The sequence below is a fragment of the Chiloscyllium plagiosum genome, unplaced genomic scaffold (genome assembly GCF_037043375.1).
Source record: "Chiloscyllium plagiosum isolate Xiang-an unplaced genomic scaffold, Cpla_swu_hap1 HiC_scaffold_31, whole genome shotgun sequence".
Classification (NCBI taxonomy): Eukaryota; Metazoa; Chordata; class Chondrichthyes; order Orectolobiformes; family Hemiscylliidae; genus Chiloscyllium; species Chiloscyllium plagiosum.
Genome location: NW_028270169.1, coordinates 63,952,780 through 63,964,425, shown reverse-complemented (window position 1 = coordinate 63,964,425; position 11,646 = coordinate 63,952,780). Strand labels below are relative to the sequence as shown.

The 11,646-nt window shown below is 42.1% G+C and overlaps 2 protein-coding genes across 3 annotated transcripts in view; both read right to left on the bottom strand.

Annotated features, from left to right (window-relative positions):
* Window positions 1–4,406: 4,406 nt before the first annotated feature.
* On the bottom strand, window positions 4,407–10,483 carry nupr1b (nuclear protein 1b). Its single transcript, XM_087977584.1, has 2 exons — window positions 8,248–10,483; window positions 4,407–4,773 (listed from the first exon to the last, which is right to left on the bottom strand). Exon 1 carries the CDS (start codon window positions 8,521–8,523, stop codon window positions 8,248–8,250), a length of 276 nt encoding a protein of 91 aa, XP_087833710.1. The 5' UTR covers window positions 8,524–10,483; the 3' UTR covers window positions 4,407–4,773.
* Window positions 4,407–11,646, bottom strand: part of rcc1l (RCC1 like) — a 69,898-nt gene continuing 62,658 nt past the window's right edge. Inside the window, exon 12 of one of the 2 annotated variants that reach the window (XR_006315838.2) lies at window positions 4,407–4,773. The gene's annotated coding sequence lies outside the window, so the exon portion shown is untranslated. Of the gene's footprint in view, window positions 4,774–8,261; window positions 8,400–11,646 lie in introns of those variants that run through there. The other variant, XR_006315837.2, reaches the window with a different exon arrangement.

The following is an 11,646-nucleotide window of genomic DNA, read 5'->3' as shown; positions in this document are numbered from 1 at the left end:
TATCACGTATGTCACGTGAACATGCTGAAACTGTATTACACTAGCAAGAAAGAATATGAGAAACAGGTGTTAGTTAATGCCCCGCAGAGTGAGGAATCAAATCCCGACAATATGGATTTTGAGGTACCTCAAAATAGATTTTAAAAATGAAGAAGTCCTTTAGGAATGGGATAGGTTAGTAAGTTATCTGTCTCAGGAGCCTAGAACGGAGCTGAAAGATTTGTTACTACATTATAAGAACATATGAAACTTCAGATGGGGAGGACTAATGCTGTTGTACATGAAGTACATGAAGCAGGGAATACTGCTCCGATAGGGGTGGTGTTTTATCGGCTTAATCCTCTCAAAGCCAGACAGGTCCAGATGCAGTTGGAGGCCATGATCGACGAGGACATCATCGAACCAAGCCAGAGCGAGTGGAGTTCACCGATCGTCTTAGTTCCCAAACCAGATGGAACTCACCAATTCTGCGTGGATTATGGGAAGGTCAACACCATTACAAAATCGGACTCATCCAATTCCTAGATTGGAGGACTGTATCGAGAAAGTCGGACAAGCCAGTTACATCACCAAGTTGGATTTAATGCGTGGTTACTGGCAGGTACTTTTATCAGAGACGGCAAAGGAAATTTCTGCATTTGTAACCCCAAATGGGCTATATCAGTTTAAAGTGGTGCCCTTTGGAATGAAGAACACACCCGCCACATTCCAAAAACTCATGAACAGGGTTGTGGCTGGGTTAACAAACTGTGCAGTCTATCTAGATGAGGTAGTGATCTTTAGTAAGTCCTGAAAAGATCACTTGGTACAGATGGCAGAGCTCTTTGAATGACTACGAGAAGCAAAATTGATGATAAACTTAAATAAAACAGACTTCGCAAAAGCAGAGGTGACATTCTTGGGACATAACATCGGACTTGGAAGGTTGATCCCACAGAATACAAAGACAAAGGCAACTGAGAAATCTCCAGATCAACTTCGATTCTTAGGACTCAGCGGATTCTATCAGAAGTTTGTTCAGCAGTGTAGTGGCACCGTTAACCGATTTGCTGAAGAAGTTTCGGTGGACAGAACCATGCCAGGAGGTATTTGACCATTTGAAATCGATATTAACTGCCAAACCAGTTTTAGCTACACCAAACTTTTCAAAACCTTGTAAAGTCACCATCAATGCTAGTGACATTGGATTGCGAGCTGTACTCCTACTGGAAGATGAGGATGGAATTGAACTGCCAGTTGGTTACTTTTCAAATAAGATTAACATCCACCAGAGGAAATATTCCACAATTGAAAAGGAACTATTGAGTTTGGTACTGGCCTTACAACATTTTAATGTGTATGTCAAAAACAATGTGTCAGAGATAGTTGTGTACACTGACCACATTGTTAGAACGTTTTAAAGATAAGAATATCAGACTATTTCATTGAAGTCTTATGTTACAGACTTTTAATTTAAAGATCATAAATGTTGCGGGTCAGAAGAATGTAATCGCAAACACGTTTTGCGGATTTAACTTTTTTAGATTAGATTCCCTACAGTGTGGAAACGAGCCCTTCGGCCCAACAAGAGTAACCCACGCAGGCCCATTCCCCTACATTTACCCCTGACTAATGCACCTAGCACTATGGACAATTCCTCCGGGCCAATTCACCCTAACCTGCAGATTTTTGGATTGTGGGAGGAAGCTGGAGCACCCGGAGGAAACCCACACAGATATGGGGAGAATGTACAAACTCCACACAGACAGCTGCCCAAGGCAAGCATTAAACCCAGGACCCTTGCGCTGTGAGGCAGCAGTGCTAACCACTGAGCCACCATGCCACCCATTACTGATAGAATTTAATGAGATTTGTCTTTATTTAATGTTTATGTTTATTTATGTATATATACACAAGTATACTGCAAGAAGTTAAGGCGAAATTATATGAAAGTAATCTGTATATTTGGGTAACCTGTTTAAAAAAAACAAAAAAATGAAACCATCTTTTCATTATGATGGGTCATTTTTTCTTAAGGGGAGAGGTATTATGACGATGTGGGTATACCTTTAAGAGAGTTAAAAGCAGCAGAACCACCAAACCCAGCACCAAGTGTACTCAAAAATGGTAACAATGTAATGCTGGGTCGAACCACTCAATTAGTATGTTACTTGGAGACAAAAAACAAATTTGAATTCGGCCAGTCAGTTTAAATTATACCTGAAACATAAACTCCAATCAAGTTTGAATTGAGTATATTGACAATCTTAGAAGCCAATGACATAATCCAATGCTCTGGCAGGGGAAAATTGAACGGTTGGGTGAACTGCCACAGCCCAGCATGTAAACAGACTGCTTGAAAAAGTATCTTTTCGATCAGTAACCTGTAATGCAGAAATTCCTAACAAGGAGAAAAAAAGACACAGGAAGATCCAAAGACAAGAACGTACAGCTGCCTCGTTTTTAGAAAAGAAGTGTTTTTTAAATTTTAATTGGGAGTTTTATCAGACTAATATTATACAAGGAAAGGTAACAGATAGGTTAGAGAAAGAAATTGTAAATAGTGGTTAGTTAATTATTCCCTGTTTTATTTTAAGAAATAAAGTTGTTAATTTTTACTTTACAGAGTTCTTGGCCACTCGAATTGTCACAGATAAATCTTTTCTGTGTTGCTGGTTTACAGTAAGCAGGAGACTTTACCCCAAGTCGTTACACCAGAAACAATAGTAGTAAGGAAAACCTGCAATATTGAGGATATTTTTGTGAATGTTTGAGTATTTTAAGGGCTTGCATTAATTATAAAGAGATCATTCATAATTTCTGGAAAATAAATACTGGTTCTTGTGGCTTGGCGATCCTTGTCCTGGAAACAATATCAACACCAAGGAAGTTAAAACATGGGAGGCCATGTGGATCACAGAAAGAAGGAGAAAGAGAAGCAGAAACAGAAGAGTTGGAGAGGAGAAACAAGAAGATTTTGAAAACGTGTACCAGAAAGAACAGATTGAATGGATGGAGTGCTTACATGAAAACCAACTGAAGATTGAACTGACTCAGTCCTTAAAAAAAAAAGTTTGGACTACTGCTTGGGAAAATGGTGCCGTTGACCCTCCAGGTGAAATGACTGCTTAGAGACTTGGCAAGATAGCCTTTTTTGTATCTGACACTCCATGTCTAATTGTTTTTTTGTACTGACCAAGATTTGTTTAGAACATAGAACAGTACAGCACAGAACAGGCCCTTCAGCCCACGATGTTGTGCCGACCACTGATCCTCATGTATGCACCCTCAAATTTCAGTGATCATTTGCATGTCGAGGAGTCTCTTAAATGTCCCCAATGACCCTGCCTCCACAACTGCTGCTGGCAACGCATTCCATGCTCTCACAACTCTCTGTGTAAAAAACCCGCGTCTGACATCCCCTCTATGCTTTCCTCCAACCAGCTTAAAACTGGTGTTGGTCATTTCTGCCCTGGGAAATAGTCTCTGACTATCGACTCTATCAATGCCTCTTATTACCTTGTATACCTCAATTAGGTCCCCTCTTCTCCTCCTTTTCTCCAATGAAAAAAGTCTGAGCTCAGTCAACCTCTCCTTGTAAGATAAGCCCTCCAGTCCAGGCAGCATTCTGGTAAACCTCCTCTGAACCCTCTCCAAAGCATCCACATCTTTCTTATAATAGGGCAACCAGAACTGGACGCAGTATTCCAAGTGCGGTCTAACCAAAGTTTTATAGAGCTGCAACAAGATCTCACGACTCTTAAACTCAATCCCCCTGTTAATGAAAGCCAAAACACCATATGCTTTCTTAACAACCCTGTCCACTTGGGTGGCCATTTTAAGGGATCTATGTACCTGCACCCCAAGATCCCTCTGTTCCTCCACACTGCCAAGAATCCTATCCTTAATCCTGTGCTCAGCTTTCAAATTCGACCTTCCAAAATGCATCACCTTGCATTTATCCAGGTTGAACTCCATCTGCCCCTCTCAGCCCATCTCTGTATCCTGTCAATGTCCCACTGCAGCCTACAACAGCCCTCTGTACTGTTTGGTGTTTTGATTCTGATTCATATTAAAGCTGGCACAATTTTGTTGAAACTTCTTAGTCTGAGGGTCTTTTTGGTAAATTTGTTTTTTTTTCAGATTCCTCAGGGATAGTGTGAACTGAACCTTGGTCTGAACCTGGCTGGATGGCCTCCCATGTAGTGAAGCTCTTCTTAATCTTTCTGGGCTGTCAGTATACTCTGTATCTATACAAACAGGATCACTTCTTAGTATTGGGAATTATTTTAATGTCTCATTAAAACTGGAATTATTTTAATGTCTCAACATACTGACCATTAAATACCTGTTGCTGAACTCAGTAACCACACATGGAGAACTCAACATAAAGTTAAAATACAAATAAAGTTGACATGATTTGTGGCTCATTTTCATTTCTAAGTTTATTCAGTACAGGAAACATTGACAACCGCAATTAACAGATTGAAACATACTTGGGAAAACTGTCACTTTGTTCTGTTTGTCTCTTGGTTAAAAGTTCTATTGCTACCAGTTTTAATACCGACACAACACACTAACTTGATTGCACTTCAATTCCTCATCTCAGATTTTCCACAATGGGTGCTTTATCAAAAGTTACTACTCATTCCCAAAACATTATTGAAAGCTGTTTCAATAAACAGTTGCCATTATCCAGCAACTGAAGAACTTGTGTTGCGATGGCACCTCACAAAACAGTAGGAGACCAGACTCAGGAATTTGGTGGAACAATCAAGGTCACTTGTTGAAAATCTGTGAAGGCGAATCAGAGAAACAAATTTAATTAAATAATGACCATAGACTGCTAATAATGTCAATCTTCACCTTTCCTTTTATTCTTCAGATGTAGATTACTTTGATGTAGATTATTGTCCACTACTGATTACCACGTGTGTCCTAAGAGTCAAATATGTAGTGTGGAATTGGACTGAAGTCACATCTAGGACAGACAGGGTAAAGGGTTACGTCAGAAATTGCCTCAATTTGGAAAGAGGAGTAAAGGAATTGAAGAGTTTAAAATGATAACAGAAGGTGTTTGGGTGGATGGAGAGAAACTAATCTCTGATGGGAGAACTCAGGACAAAGGGACCACAATATTAAATATGAGTTAGGCCATTTCGGAGTGAAATCTATTAGAATATTCCACACAAATTGGGTAATGGAAATCAGAAAGTCTCTCCCCAAAAGGTTGTAGATGTTGGGGATCAGTGAAATGTTTAACTGAGATAGATGGATGTTGCTGGGCAGGGACATTCCCTTAAACAATCAAACGAGTTGGATGAGCTGAATGGTCTTCTACTATTCTTATAATAAGCTGTATAAATAGTCATTTGTTCTTAATTCCAAATAATGCTTATTCTGATGACTTCACTCCAACAAAGCTACAGAAAACAGACACGACTTAGAAAATAGAAGAATACAGCGCGGTACAGGCCCTTCGGCCCTCGATGTTGCGCCGATCCAAGCCCACCTAACCTACACTAGCCCACTATCCTCCATATGCCTATCCAATGCCCGCTTAAATGCCCATAATGAGGGAGAGTCCACCACTGCTACTGGCAGGGCATTCCATGAACTCACGACTCGCTGAGTAAAAAACCTACCCCTAACATCTGTCCTATACCTACCCCCCCCCCCCCCCCCCTTAATTTAAAGCTATGCCCCCTTGTAATAGCTGACTCCATACGTGGAAAATGATTCTCACTGTCGACCCTATCTAAACCCCTAATCATCTTGTACACCTCTATCAAGTCACCCCTAAACCTTCTTTTCTCCAATGAAAATAACCCCAAGTGCCTCAGCCTTTCCTCATACGATCTTTCTACCATACCAGGCAACATCCTGGTAAACCTCCTCTGCACCCGTTCCAGTGCCTCCACATCCTTCCTATAGTATGGCGACCAAAACTGCACACAATACTCCAGATGCGGCCGCACCAGAGTCTTATACAACTGCAACATGACCTCAGTACTCCGGAACTCAATTCCTCTAACAATAAAAGCCAGTATGCCATATGCCTTCTTCACCGCACTATTTACCTGGGTGGCAACTTTCAAAGATCTGTGTACATTGACACCAAGATCCCTCTGCTCATCCACACTACCAAGTATCCGACCATTAGCCCAGTACCCCATCTTTTTGTTACTCTTACCAAAGTGAATCACCTCACACTTAGCTACATTGAACTCCATTTGCCACCTATATCCCGCTGTAACCTGCCACATCCTTCCTCACTGTCTACAACTCCTCCGACTTTCGTATTATCCGCAAATTTGCTCACCCAACCTTCTAACCCCTCCTCCAGGTCATTTATAAAAATGACAAACAGCAATGGTCCCAAAACAGATCCTTGCGGAACACCGCTAGTGACGGCACTCCAAGATGAACCTTTGCCATCAACTACTACCCTCTGTCTTCTTCCAGCCAGCCAACTCCTAATCCAAACCTCCAACTCACCCTCAATGCCATACCTCCGTATTTTTTGCAGTAGTCTACCATGGGGAACCTTATCAAATGCCTTACTAAAATCCATATACACCACATCTACCGCTTTCCACTCGTCCACCTCCTTAGTCACCTTCTCAAAGAATTCAATAAGGTTTCTGAGGCACGACTTGATCTATCTGTACAACTGAATACAGAGGAACTTTGATTATCCAAATATCAATTATCCGAAGGTGATCTCAAGGTTCCAATAGAAACACTACATCAAAGAAGTGTTTCAACACTGATCACACCTTTTGCTTACAGTGATTAAAAATGAACTCAGCTCACTGAAATGCTACTGAGAACAGTCCTGGACTTCGGTGGGAGCCCAGACACCGTCTCCAAATGACTGACCTCCCGCCCTCTCCCTCTTCCCCCCCACACTTTCCCTGGAGTTCTACACAGGGGTGTACCCTAAACTCCCCTTCCTCAGATAATCTCTCCAACATTGTCCTGAACATGGCAAAGGTGTGTGTGTGCGCCTTGTGGGGAGGTGGGGTGGGAGGGGGCGTATTTTGAGATTGTTCCCCCTGAAAAGGAAGCAGCAGTCTTACTGTTGGTGTCCATTCTAGCTGCCCCAGTGAGGGACTATTCTCAGTAGCATTTCAGTGAGCCGAGTTCATTTTTAATCACTGTACTGACGTGGGTGGGGATGCAAAGTGGTTTGGGAGTTGGGAGGGCAGAGACAGGGACTCGTGCGTTGTGCTGCTGCCTAGTCTCCTGAACGGGGTGCAAACTTAGCAAGTGCTCGCTGTGTCAACTCATTGAACTGACGGTGGTGGTGGGGTGGTTGAGCAATGCTACGGGTGTGTGTCTGCTCAGAAACAAACCCTGAGACAGAGAGGGGGAGCAAGGCAGGCAGAGAGAGGAAAAAGGAAACTTCAGAAAACTCCGAGCCCCAGAAGAGAGGCATTGAACCAATTAACCGAATGATCAATTATCCGAACAAGAAAGTGCCCGCTCATCTCGTTTGGATAAATGAGGTTCCTCTGTACACGTGATTGTCATGTTGTTTTGACTCATTTTTGACAATTTTAAATAAAATCATGTGTTGGTCAGGACTCAGTACAAAATTTGAGTTTTCCTTCCTTCTACCTGAAGTGACATCACTAAATACAACTTCTGAATGAGTAGCTGTTCTTTAACACATTTGACTTCCATCCTCATTTGTGATTCCAATACATGAGCACCGTATTTGACTATGGAGTTCATTACAGTTGGGCCTAGATGCATATGACCATTTAAGTCTTTGAACTTCTTTCTCTCTCTTCTGAGGCTAGCTGTGAACCTTCATGACACCCGAGTTAAAATCCCCAAATTGATCTCAGCCTTGGAATCAAATGTCACTCCCTACTGCACTTAGGAATTAAACAGAGAAAAATCCACTTCGTTGGTAAGAAGGGGACAAACTGAAATGACTGCATCCAAACTCACCGGGAAAGGGAGCCCATTCTGACAAAAACATTACACTTCCAGCTGCTAAAGCACTCTACTTTGGAATTCTCACCCAAAACAAAATCTCTGCATCTTATTCCTCATAAAGAAGCCTCTTAGAACTTAACTGACCCAAGCCATCTTTCTTTAGCTCAGTATCCATTTTATGCCAATGCTGCTATAAAGCAATCTGAGTTTTAATTACATGAAAGTTCCCTGACAATTGAAGTTTGTTGGGGCACTGCACATCACGCACAGTGAACAGGTGACACACGAGTGTGGGGGGAGGGGGGAAAGGTCACTCACCTAGGACGAGCTTTGAGCTCTCTTCCTTTTCAGCTCACTTTTGTAGAGTTTGTCCATGATTTTCCTCTCGTGCCCAGCTGGGCAGTGGTGATTCGTATTCCGAATGCTCGCTTTCTTGCTCCTGCCTTTCCCTCCATTGTGAGCCAGGTAATCTGCCAGATTGTAATACTCATACTCATCATAATGTGCTTCCTCAAATGATTCCAGGCTACTGCAAGACATTGTGCCTGGGACGAATGGTACAGAGGGAGGCTGGAGCTGGAGCTGGGACCTCATGCAGTGTGCTGTGCTAAACTGGGCTGTGCTGCACTTGGCTGGGATAACTCACTCTGTATGCCTTCATTGGTTTACTGTGATGTCAGGCTAAGGATGGACTGGCTATTTTTTGAAACTGCTTTGAAAGTGTACAAGTTGTTAGAGAAACAGATTGGAGTTTTCAGAGGAGTTGTTGGTGTTACCTCACTCTTACATAAACTGTGACCAAATCTGACCCAAATAAGCAGAAATAATTTTGGATTCTCTTGACATAGCCCTCTCTTTCACTTGCAGATATCCTGTCCCTCTATACATCTGTCTTTCAGCATATGTCCTTCTTCTGCCTGTACTCATCTTCAACCATCTCTAACTCAATTCACTTCATATTCTTACCCTCATCAATATTAAACTAACAAGACCTCTACTTTCTCACCTCCCTCAGTTTTACTATGAGCTTTACTATTTTAGTGTGGCTACATATTCATCGTGTGGAGGGTTCACCAACTAGGATCCTGGTATTAAAGCAGTTAAATTATGATGTCAGTTATATCAACTTTGCTTACATTTCCCTGGTCATTCAGGATGATATCAAGAAACATTTCCTTCACACAAAAGGGGAGTGAAAATCTGGAACCTTCTTCCCTCCCACCCCCCACCCCCCAAAAAACACCTGATATTAGTATCTCAATGAGAAGATCAGAGTTACAGGGGAAAGGCAGAACCAGCTAGATCTAATTGAACTTTCCAATAGGGTTCTGAATGATACATTCATGGTTTGATGTTAATGTTTGCTTTCAATGAGATCTATACTCTGCTAGGACTTCCCTGCCTAAACTGGGAACCTGATGGTGGCTGTTCAGTTGCCTTCTTGCCAGCATTAGTGGAGAAGACCTGTTTGAATAGGAGGACCATGTGTGGGTTGCTGTCTCCCTCCCAGCTCTAACTGGCACGCCTCAGGGTCAACCACAACCTAGTAACTTAGCCATGTGGTGAACTCAACATTTACTGAGAACTTGGACAACCTTGAACAGTTCGAGGATGGGCCAGAGAAGATGCAGCTACTTCCTTCATAAATGGGAGGTGCTGCATCGTGGTAATGTCGTTGGACTAGTAATCCAGAACTCCAGGCTAATGTTCAGCAGACCAGCTATTGCTGGTTCTAATCCCACCACAGCAGATGATGTCACTTGAATTCATTAAGAAATGGAATGTTGTAAAAATCCCTCTGGTTCACTAATGTCCTTTAGAGAAGGAGATTTGCCATTTTTACCTACATGTGACTCCAGGCCACAGAAATGTAGTTGACTCTTAACTATCTTTTGGGATCAGCAATAAATATCTGTAATGTGCACATCAATTAAAAAATGGAAATGAGTAAAGCTCGAAATGAGACTGTGGTTATCCAAATCAGATCATCACCCACAGAGATCCTGTGGAGACACCCATTCCTGGCTGAATGGGTTGTGAACTGTACCTGCTTCCCCAGGCTTACAAATAATGATGATGCCTCTGGGATCTGTCCTGAGATGAGCTTTCCACACCTATGTGCACCAAACTACTTACACCATTTCCAAAGTTATGCTGTGCTCCTTCCACTTTATAAACTAAATCATATCCTCTCAGCTCCCCCAAATCCATTCAATCTGTAAGTTTATCTTTTGCACCAGAACTGAATACATTCTTTAACTTAGCTGAGGCTGCCCTGGGATCTGTGGGCCTGTCCCGTTCTGTGTACTTCAGTTCTGACCTTCTCTAGTTCTACACCTTTACAACACCTTCATGATCACCTGTCATTTCAGACTCCTTCACCACAAAATACATCTTCCACATCCCACTTTCTCACTCACACCCACACTTCCTGCTGCTCTTCACCCATACATTGTCCAAGACCCCAAATGTACTTTATGGCACATGATTGCTGTGCCCTTTCTCTTTTGTTTCCTCGATTTTCCCCATGCCTACATGCGTTTCCTCAGGATATTCGGGTTTACTCACATGGTTCAAAGATGTGCAGGTTAGGTGGATTGGCCGTGGGAAATGCAGGGTTACAGGGATGGGGTGGATCTAGATGGGATACTGTTCAGAGGGCAATGTGAACTCAATACCTGAATGGCCTGCTTCCACACTGTAAAGATTCTTTGCTTCTATGAAACAGGAAAGGTCAGAGTGGGTAATGGATGTGGCACATAAAAACAATTACCTTGGGAAAGAACACATGCAAAAATAAACAGGCAGTTTCCTGAACAGCTCAACCCTCATAGCTCTCAAAATCTCAATTGTTTTTATGTGCCACATCCATTACCCACTCTCACCTTTCCTGTTTCATAGAATCAAAGAATCTTTACAGTGTGGAAGCAGGCCATTCAGGTATTGAGTTCACATTGCCCTCTGAACAGTATCCCATCCAGATCCACCCCATCCCTGTAACCCTGCATTTCCCACGGCCAATCCACCTAACCTGCACATCTTTGAACCATGTGAGTAAACCCGAATATCCTGAGGAAACGCATGTAGGCATGGGGAAAATGTGCAAACTCCACACAGACAACTGCCCAAAGCCAGAACTGAACCTGGGTCCTAGGTGCTGTGAGGCAGTAGTGCTAACCTTGTGCTGCCTACCTTTCTTTAATGGTTCAATTAAAGAATTGAAATGCCGTCCAACAGTAGTTTAATGATACTTCTCCTGAGGGAGTTTGTCTTTTTCCCTTCCCTTTCAATCTTTTACTGTTCACTTCTGAAGGAGGGTCAAGACTTGAAACACTAATTCTCAAACCCTTTCTAATTGGGTCTAACTGACCCTTTGTCAAAGCTCTTTGACAAAGGATCAGTTAGACTTGAAACGTCAGCTCTTTTCTCTCCTTACAGATGCTGCCAGACCTGCTGAGATTTTCCAGCATTTTCTCTTTTGGTTTCAGAATCCATCATCCGCAGTAACCCTTTCTAATTTTGTTTAATTTTCAGAATCAACAGGATTTTATGCACAAAAGTAAATCGTTGTGAAATTAAGGAAAAAGACAAGATTAAAGAACAAAAAAAAGTGTACAGACGACAAGAAAACTTCAGACCAAAAGTTATAAACTCAAGAAAAGGATGTAAATGATTGAGAATTTTATAAAGACACTATGACAACATATGATCTATGAA

Bases quoted from the DNA above. Each gene is read 5' to 3' on its own strand.
- nupr1b (XM_087977584.1), bottom strand. From the start codon at position 8,523: ATGAGGTCCCAGCTCCAGCTCCAGCCTCCCTCTGTACCATTCGTCCCA.